The sequence below is a fragment of the Eucyclogobius newberryi genome, unplaced genomic scaffold (assembly GCF_026437365.1).
Source record: "Eucyclogobius newberryi isolate DKJ021-1_F unplaced genomic scaffold, fEucNew1.0.hap1 SCAF_2, whole genome shotgun sequence".
NCBI lineage: Eukaryota > Metazoa > Chordata > Actinopteri > Gobiiformes > Gobiidae > Eucyclogobius > Eucyclogobius newberryi.
This window is the reverse complement of record NW_027315834.1, coordinates 21,809,639-21,820,023: the sequence shown is the minus strand read 5'-3', so window position 1 is coordinate 21,820,023 and position 10,385 is coordinate 21,809,639. Positions and strand designations below refer to the sequence as shown.

General features: G+C 42.9%; 1 protein-coding gene across 2 annotated transcripts in view; it reads right to left on the bottom strand.

Moving 5' to 3' along the window:
• Positions 1-10,123, bottom strand: part of LOC140368129 (rhotekin-like) — a 25,919-nt gene extending 15,796 nt beyond the window's left edge. The window contains exons 1-9 of one of the 2 annotated variants that reach the window (XM_072455026.1): positions 9,921-10,123; positions 9,680-9,726; positions 2,864-2,917; positions 2,473-2,590; positions 2,171-2,389; positions 1,990-2,084; positions 1,700-1,806; positions 1,507-1,623; positions 1,114-1,267 (exon numbers count right to left, since the gene is read on the bottom strand). In XM_072455026.1, coding sequence (XP_072311127.1) covers positions 1,114-1,267; positions 1,507-1,623; positions 1,700-1,806; positions 1,990-2,084; positions 2,171-2,389; positions 2,473-2,590; positions 2,864-2,917; positions 9,680-9,726; positions 9,921-10,099 — 1,090 coding nt within the window. In that variant the 5' untranslated portion in view covers positions 10,100-10,123. The remainder of the gene's footprint in view (positions 1-1,113; positions 1,268-1,506; positions 1,624-1,699; positions 1,807-1,989; positions 2,085-2,170; positions 2,390-2,472; positions 2,591-2,863; positions 2,918-9,679; positions 9,727-9,920) is intronic. The other variant, XM_072455027.1, reaches the window with a different exon arrangement.
• Positions 10,124-10,385: the final 262 nt, after the last annotated feature.

Below are 10,385 nucleotides of genomic sequence, written 5' to 3'. Positions count from 1 at the left end.
AGATGACGCCTTACAGGTATCTTTTGGCACAAGCAAAATATCAATACATTTGAAATTTTTAGTCAGTCAATCCAAACAAATTCAAACTTAACACATGTATGTTTTATCTCCTTGTCAGCCTGTCAATAAAAGTCTGGTCTACTCATTACTATTCATTCAGATAATTTCATCCTGTTCAATAGTGCAGTGCTCAGTAACTCAACGTATCTATTATTTTTGTACAAGTTCTGCATATAATGCATATAATAAACTGTTCAACATCTGTCTGTCTCTGTTTTAAAGTCCTAGTTAGCCAGTGTAACTATTTTAAAAGCATGCTTGAAAGTATCAAATACTTGTGTGTTACAAGAATGGACTAGTTTACTACTTTGTCCAAAACATGTCTTTTCAATTAAACCAAATAAAATAACGTTATTAAATGTTTCATTTAGTAGTATATTTTGCACCACTCCCAACTGTTAGGTCTGAGTTACCTTGTACAGTGAACAAGTAATGCAGGTAAAAAAAAATCCTGTCAGGGGACTTTGTCATACTTATTGATAAGAAAACCTTTAAGTGTCCACACAAAAACAGGCACAAAAACACAGATTAGAAAAATAAGTGGAATAAAATGTACTTAAATCTCTATTAATATATTTACATTTTATATAAATGTAAAATTTAAATTAAAATAACAGAAAAATTACACATTATATGATATATACACATAATATGTTTGGTAGATCTGCTGGATATGTGACGTCTTTGTTATGGTTTATTACATGCAAATCCTGTGTGCAAGGACGTTTTAACTACTACAACAGTTTTGCTGAATTCAAATACAGTACAATTACAACTATTTTGGCTTGCCACCAAAAGTGACAAATAATTGGACAATAGTGTGGCAATAATGCTTACACTTAAACAAGCACACTGTATGGTTTGACACAGTCACACAGCAGTTAGAGCTCTCGAAGAAGATCCTGTGATCATCCCAGGTTGCGTGGGGCCTTTCTATGTGGAGTTTGCTTGTTCTCCCCTTGTCTCCCTATTTACAGCATGTGTATCATGTATGTTCATTAATATTCACTGTCTCGACTAAATAAACCAACCCGGTTGACCTTTTCATGTTACCCATGTTGTAGAGGTGTTGCCAGAGGGCTTTGGTCCAGTGTTGCGTGTCATCAGCTGTGACTGTGTAGACAACATCTTCTGCGTCTGTTTTTGAGCGGATGTGGATACTCTGTGGTCTCCCAAGGTTTTGCTCCGACACACAAATGAGAGCATCCTGTCAAAATCATATTAATCATTGTTATTATTTGATTTGTTATATAATGATATAAAATGAGGTAATAAACCGTGTATGTAAACATATCACATTGGACATCATATTTTAGTAAGTGGCTCAGATAATAATACGTAACAAGTATGTTAATGTCACTTTTATTTACACATTTAGTTGGTTCAATAGATACACATACAGTATAAGCTTGCTGTGCTCACTTTGACTTTGATGCATAAACTCACCTTTCTGATAGGTATTATATGTAATGGGCAATTTTTCTGTCCCTCTTCACTGCAATAGCAGACAAGACTCGTCCCCTTGAGAACACCATAGACATTTTCCCAACAATCTCGGCCCTTCTGAAGAGAGGAAGAGCCAAGGTCAGCAGACGAATAACAATGCAATTTTAAAAACTCTGGTGTGAAATGCTGTTACCTTAACCTTGAGTTGTCCACATAAAGCGGGTGTTAACATGCACTGAGGCTGAGCCACTAAACGGCAGCAGATGTTACCGTACAGAGGCAACCAGAAAGAGCTCTCCTCTGGGGGATTACAGGAAAATCAGTGACCTCAGATGATAATAAAGCAAAATCAAATATAAAGTATGGCTTGCATTTTTGGTAAATTAAAATGTACTTTTTCTTGGAACAAAAGATAATTTATCAGCTATTGTACCGAAAATAACACAGTAGCTATTTACAGTAACATGAAAAAAAGTTCTTCACCTGTTGCTGCTAGAGACAAGTCATGTGTCTTGAAACCATTGTGAATGTGTTTGAGTTTCAGAGTGACATGGGCCAACAGGTTAAACTTGGGCTCCCTTAGAAAAAAAATATTTTCCCTTAGCTGTAATGACGCTGTAATACTGTAGTATTTAAAGCATACTAAATCAGAAGACATCCTCACAGTGAGAAGGTGCCTGAGGTGACTGGTGCTGCTCTTTTCCCATGAGGGTTAGATGCACAAGCAGAAGCAGACTCAAGAGCAGCACGAAGCTTCTTTCCTGAGAAGTTTCCCATCGCCGTGACACCAAAACTGCCTCTTCTAGAGCCCAGAGACCCCTCCTCAGCGGCACAACTGCTGTACAACTCCACTCGCAGAAGGAAGCCAGGGCCCACCTCACTGCTGTATATTCAACACCAAATAGACTGTTGTTATCCACATTATTCGCAATGGTATTTGATACATTTAATCGAGTCAGTATTTACAAAATGAATGTGTCTTCAAAGCAGATATCCGTCAAGGTTCTGTCTACCAACTGCAGGTCAGAGGTCAAGATTTGAGAGTCACACTGAAGCAGACAGAAGACGGCACAGCGATGTAATTCTGTGGCAAAACAAACACACAGGCAGAGGTGGGGCAGTAGAATTCTTTTGAAGCAACGTTATGCTTGAGTACTATTTTTGGCTACTCTCCCTCTCTCTACCACCGCAGGGTAAAAAAATTCAACCATTATGAAATAGCCCTATGCTACATAATCATGTATCACCAGGATCCATGTTGCGAATACTAGCTGAACAAGTTACTGTAGCATTTAGGCTTCAGGGTTGCCAAAAAAACAATATTGCAACGCACTTTTACCACAGAAAAGTAACTCACCTCCCTTGTTTTTAAAGTATTCTGAGTCTTTCCACATCAGAGGGATTCGAAGATCTGTTTAAGACAAAAGGCTATACGTAAAATAACTACAAAAACTCAAATAAAACGTTTTAGACTATGAATATTCATGGGTTTCAGTCACGTGACTTATTGGTTGTCACTGCCATTTTGAAGACGTGTCCGCATGCTATTACCTTATGGGGTTTGATCCGTATTTCTTTATTTATTGTTGGAAACCCCATTAGCAAGTTTATTTGTAGAGCAAAATTTCGTACACAAGGCAAAGTGATTTACACAACAGGAAAAAATGCATTAAAATACAGAAATCACAATACAGTTTGAGACATAAAAAGAACAGCTCAAAGATCAGCTTGGATTTTGTTCAGCTGGAGGAAGTTGTTTTTCATCCACACACTGATCTGTGTGATGCAGTGACAGAGTGAATCCACTGGTCCATATTCACCTGCCGACAGTGAGACATAGATCTGAGTGTCGTCTGCATAATTGTGATAGGACACATTTTCGCTGCGTATCAACTGACCTAACGGCAGCATGTAGGGGTTGAACAGAAGGGGTCCCAAGATTGAACCTTGGGGGACCCACAGTTTAGGGGCATGTGGTCTGAAACACAGTTACCAACTTCAACAAAGTACTTCCTGTCTTCCAGATGGGACTTTAACCAGTTTAGGGCAGTGCCAGTGATGCCCACCCAGTCCTCTAGTCTCTGTAAGAGGATCCCATTATCAAAAGTGTCAAAAGCAGCACTCAGATCTAACAGAATTAAGACTGAGGCTTTGCCCGTGTCAGTGTTCAGGCGGATGTCATTTTTTTACCTTGACAAGAGCAGTCTCAGTGCTGTGATGAGGTCTAAAACCTGACTGAAAAACATCAAATTAGTTGTTTATTAAGAGGAAATCTGTGAGCTGTTGGTAAACAACCTTTTCAAGGACTTTGCCCAAAAATGGCAGATTAAAGATGGGCCGGTAATGACTCAAAATTGCGGCATCAAGACTGCTCTTCTTAAAGGAATAATAGAGGATTTTTAGCCGATTTGAGAACTCAAGCGACTGCTAGTCCCTTTTTTTTAAGGCCATGGCTGGAGAGCTGCGGCGCGGTCAAATGGCATCAAATAGTTTCAGGGAGCGCGGCATTTCCCTTATAGCCCGTTATAGCCTCATGGCTAACCCTAACCCTAACCTTAACCTTAACCTTAACCCTAACCCTAACCCTAACCCTAACCTTAACCCTAACCTTAACCCTAACCCTAACCTTAACCCTAACCCTAACCTTAACCCTAACCTTAACCCTAACCCTAACCTTAACCCTAACCCTAACCCTAACCCTAACCCTAACCTTAACCCTAACCTTAACCCTAACCTTAACCCTAACCCTAACCCTAACGCTAACCTTAACCTTAACCTTAACCTTAACCTTAACCTTAACCTTAACCCTAACCCTAACCCTAACCTTAACCTTAACCTTAACCCTAACCCTAACCCTAACCCTAACCCTAACCTTAACCTTAACCTTAACCCTAACCTTAACCTTAACCCTAACCCTAACCTTAACCCTAACCTTAACCCTAACCCTAACCTTAACCCTAACCTTAACCCTAACCTTAACCCTAACCCTAACGCTAACCCTAACGCTAACCCTAACGCTAACCCTAACGCTAACCCTAATGCTAACCCTAATGCTAACCTTAACCTTAACCCTAACCCTAACCCTAACCCTAACCCTAACCCTAACCTTAACCTTAACCTTAACCTTAACCCTAACCTTAACCCTAACCTTAACCTTAACCCTAACCTTAACCCTAACCTTAACCTTAACCTTAACCTTAACCTTAACCTTAACCTTAACCTTAACCTTAACCTTAACCCTAACCCTAACCCTAATCTTAACCATAACCATAACCATAACCCTAACCCTAACCCTAACGTTAACCTTAACCCTAACCTTAACCCTAACCCTACGATTAACCCTAACCCTAATGCTAACCTTAACCCTAACCCTAACCTTAACCTTAACCTTAACCTTAACCATAACCCTAACCCTAACCCTAACCTTAACCTTAACCCTAACCCTAACCCTAACCTTAACCATAACCCTAACCCTAACCTTAACCTTAACCTTAACCCTAACCTTAACCTTAACCCTAACCTTAACCCTAACCTTAACCCTAACCCTAACCTTAACCCTAACCCTAATGCTAATCTTAACCCCAACCCTAACCTTAACCTTAACCTTAACCTTAACCCTAACCCTAACCCTAACCCTAACCCTAATGGTAACCTTAACCCTAACCCTAACCCTAACCCTAACCTTAACCCTGACCTTAACCCGGCGCAGTTTCAAGAGCCGCGGCGCGCGGCCGGCACAAAAATAACATGGCAGTTTCGGCCGCGTGCCGCGGCTCTGCAGACACTCCCTTTTTTTAAATGCGCATGCGCACACTCACCCCTCAACCTCCTGTTCTTTCCAAGACGCCGCCTACCAACAAACCTCGAGTGGAAGCACGCAACAGCCTAGCTGCTCCACGTGCGTTTGTTTATTAGCTCGACTGACTGCATCGCATCTCTCGGCCCCGCAGATTTCCATCTCTTCTGAGCCAGCTCAAACTCAATCTTTCTCCGTTGTCATTTTTGTACTGTACACTGAAGGAACTCTAAACACACACCAGCATACCAACCACGCATGCGCAGCCAGGGAAACATGATGATATGCTGGGAACAAGTAGCACGCTGGGAATAATTGACATGTGGGAGAACTACTCAGCTGTCCATGCCACGAGGAAATGAGACTCAGCTTGCGTGCCAAAAATCCTCAATCATTCCTTTAAGGAGAGGCTTTACAAAGACATTGGAAATGATCCAGATTGAAGCAACATGTGTAACTATGAGTGAGTGAGTGAGTGAGTGAGTGACTGACAGTGACTGACAGTGACTGACAGTTTTGTCAATTACAGGTGCTAAGTGAGTTAGCTCTAAGTGTTTAGGTAGTTAGGGTTATTTATTTAAGAAGTCATTAGACTTGGGTGTGGAAACGGCAGCTTCAACTCACACCTCCGGGAGAAGCTCTCCCGGAGGTGTGAGTTGAATTCCGAAATACTGACAGAGGGCTCCGCAAGACGTTCCCAATCGGTTGACAACTCTGCCCCTCTCTTTACCCAAGTGTCCAAGACACGCGGCCGGAGGTCAGATGACACGACAACAAAGTCGATCATTGACCTCCGGCCTAGGGTGTCCTGGTGCCATGTGCACTGATGAACACCCTTGTGCTTGAACATGGTGTTCGTTATGGACAATCCGTGGATAGCACAAAAGTCCAAAAACTGAACACCGCTCGGGTTCAGATCGGGGAAGCCGTTCTTCCCGATTACCCCTCTCCAGGTGTCACTGTCATTGCCCACGTGGGCATTGAAGTCCCTGGTCGGTGCACTGTCCAGTACTCCTCCCAAGGACTCTAAGAAGGCCGGGTACTCTGCACTGCTGGGAGTGTGAGAGACCTGTCCCCCACCAGAAGGCGAAGGAACGCGACCCTCTCGTCCACCGGGGTGAACTCCAACACCTGGCGGCTGAGATGAGGGGCTATAAGCCCACACCAGCCCGCCGCCTCTCCCCGCGGGCAACAACAGAGAAGGGGAGCGTCCAGCCCCTCTCCAAGGTATCTCATGTTATTGATTTCGGCCCCTTAATAGAAGTACATAAATTTGGTAGATCTCTCAACTCTTTGGGCATTTCATTTCAAAATAGCATTGCTCTGTACAAAACAGACCTCTGTAAAATGTCTTTGGACATGGCAGCAAAGACCAAAGACCTAGACCAAAATGACTGAGTGTGCATCTAAGTTTCAATGGAGTACAAAGATGATACTTTTCTATGAATGTCATTGTAGAGGCTAATCCTAGTTCTTTGTTCCTTCGTTTTAACCTCTTCGGAAAATAATGACTGCATGAGCCTGTTTTACGCGTAGGACCACTGGTGTAGTCGCAGCACGGTAAAACGACCGTGTTGTTGTTGTTGTTGTTGTTGTTGTTGTTGTTGTTGTTGTTGTATGGCGGTTGGCATCCAATTGTTGCATTACCGCCAGACTTTATTCCTCAGACTTTTCGTAGTCCTCAGACTGTCGTAGTCCGTAAAAGTACTCTTTCCATTGCTTTGGTGTTACAAAGCCCATGAGGTCATGATATGTCTTTGTGACTAGAATAGTTGTTGTTGTTTCAGAGACCATCATGACCTCTTGGGCTTTGTAACGCCAAAGCAATGGGAGGAGTACTTTTACGGACTACGACAGAGTCTGAGGACTACGAAACGTCTGAGGAATAAAGTCTGGCGGTAATGCAACACTCGGATGCCAACCGCCATAAAACAACAACAACAACAACAACCGGCTTTATTCCAGGGAGACTCTTCTTCATCTTCCTCTCCTTCTTTGACGTTAAGTGCTTCCGCCGTAAAGCTTTATTCTTTAGGCTTTAATATTTCCACTGATGTCGCTGCTTGGTAGCCGTGCGTCTACGAGACTGGACGAGGACAGGAGACCACCCCCACCCCCATCTCGTCACTCTGATCACTCTGACTCCCCACAAGCAGACCCCCATCACTCCGACTGCCATTTAGCGCCTTTAGCCTGTTTTCTATATCTGCCCAATCAAGCTCCTTTGTTCCAAGGAATCTCCCTGCAGCTTTAGCAATGATCCTGATCCTTTCAGTTCTGCTTTGAGTCTGAGCAGCACAGTTTACAACATCCACCATAAAGAGTACAAAATCCTCTCTATCCACAACCAGGGTATTCTCATTAATTCTGGAACCTGCACACTTGGGACCTCCACTCTTGAAACCTTCACACCTCTTGGGAGCCACGCTGGCCTTTCTCATTTCGCCCTGGCTGGGAGCAGCGCTGGCTCCTCTCTCTGTATTTACTCTAAACTCGTTACTTGAAACTTTCTTGACTGCATCTGCATAGGATATACCTTGAGAGACCTTCATTTTATGCACCTCAGCAGCTCTTTTGCTAAACCTGCATCCCCCATAGGCAGAGCTATGTTCTTCCCCACAGTTACAGCACTTCAGTTTTGCACCCACGTCACACTTCCCATACTCGTGATCTCCTGCACATTTACCACATCTTTGCCTCCCTCTACAGACCGCTGCAATATGCCCAAAGCGCTGGCACTTAAAGCAACGCAGGGGCGGTGGAACATATGGCCTAACGTCATGGCACATGAACCCAATGAACACCTTACTAGGCAGGCACCTCCCTTCAAGTGTTACCATTACCGACAAGCTGTCACATCTTAACCCAGACCGTGTCACCTTCAACCGCCTAGCGTCCACCACCGTAGCTCCAGTCAAATTCTCCTTAACTTCATCCACAGACGTCGCCGTAGGGACACCTACGATAACTCCTCTGACCGTGTTTCTTTCAGCATCAGACACAAGAATATCCTTTCCACCCAGACGTTTAGTTCCCGCCAGACTTTATTCCCCAGACTTTGTCGTAGTCCTAAAAGTTGTTCTTCCAGTGCTTTGACAAAGCCCAAGAGGTCCAGCCATCTCTCTTTATTAACAGAGTTTTACAACAAAACTTCTTCACCTGTTTTACATGACAGGTAACAGTAGTGCGCCCCCAAGCGTCCAGGACATGCACACACATGCAAACTTCTTTTAAATAAAACACAAATGAGTTATTATGAATAACATAAAATTAAGAATGTAAAATATCAAACCATATAAAATGGCGCTTACAGTCATTATTTAACGTTCCTGATGTGAGGATCCAAACACTTTTAAGTTTGGTTGCAATACACCATTTTGCACCCCTGTAGACCCAGACCTGTGTGGTAGTATCAAGTCTGCACTATACGTATGCCAAGTGCCATGGCAAGTTTTACTCACATATTTCATTTTCTCAAAACAACAATGTGGTTTACCAGTAACAATAGTTTTCTTTAAAGGTTTAATTGACGATTTTTCGGCGATTTGAGAACTCATGCGCATGCGCACTCCCCCGTGCGGACTGATACAACACACACGTGCGTTTGTTTATTAGAGCGACGGATCGCATCGCATCTCTCGTCTCCCGTAGATTTTCTTCTCTAATGAGTCAGCTCGAACTGTCTTTCTTCATCTTAATTTTGTCCCGCACACTGACGGAACTATATTATGATAGATTCATGCGCTTAGACACATGAGGGCGAGCCTCACGCGGCTGCAGGTGAGCGGTAGGTGCGTTCTATGATTGATACGTGGCAGGACTAATTGGCAGTCCACGCCACGAGGAAATGAGACTCAGTTATTTATTTAATTTATAAATGTGTTCATGCCATTCTCCATGCCAGCACCACTCCACAGAAAACAGCACCACCAACAACAAAAATCTCGACAAGGAAAACATTCATTATTACTGCCACGAAAAAAAGGAGGAGGAAGAAGTCCTAAAATAGAATATTCATAGATTTTGCCGCTCCCCTACAAAGTCACCAACAAACCATTTAGTATTACAATATTATCTTATGGTTTACATGTTTTTAACTTAATCACTTTCTTTATTTACATTTACATGACACCCAAACTTTCACCTAAGAAGCCATTGTAAAAGACTTGCTGACTTATTGGTTAAATTATCCTTATCTGCAGTGTCTGCAGTTGTCTCTGACAACACTTAAAATCAACAACAACTTGCCAAAACAAACGGACAAGCCCTCAAAGTTTTCAAGAGGACTGTGTGTGGGTGACTGACCAACAGTGCAACAAGCAGCTTTCGTCCTCAAGATGGCAGTATGAGTGATGACCCGTGGGTACCTGCACTCACCAGAGATGGCAAGTTTTCCAAAACAAGGCACAAGGTCATCAGATAAACTGTGGGACAGAATGTATGTATTAATATTTGACTAGTGTGACCAAAGCACTGCATGCTCGTAGACACCATAGTGTGGACACGCCTGCTCCAAAGATATGAAAGATGTGCGTGATAAAAGCAGAAAGGCCTGCCCCCTAGTGTCTGTGTCAGGTATAGCATGCCTCATCATGGCCCTTGCCCTGATGGCTCTGACCTGCTGCTGTGTCCCACGCGCTGCAGGACCTGAGCTCTTCGCATCTTCTGCAGTTGGCTGAGCAGGGCCAGGATGCGACTGCTGCACCTCACAAGGTTTTTGGACGCCTCCAGAGCCTGCTCTCTCTGGGAACAGGCTGCAAGAAGTTTGTTGGCTCCATCCCGCATCCGCATTTCCATCTCAATCTGCTCCAGCACCTGCTCTTCCTTGAAGAGTAGAGCGTAAACTTGTCACATGTATTACGTCTAATTCAATATTCACACAATTATTTAATTATACATATATTTCCGAAGGCAGTAAATACCTTAGACCCACTATTTCTAGTTATCAAATCGTTATCTGACAATATCATTCAGAATAATAAATGAGTTAAAATTGTATAACTTGTATAACAATGAACAGAATTCAACTTGGTTATCTTTCGTTTTCACAGATTTGTCTGTCAGCACCATCTCAAACATTACG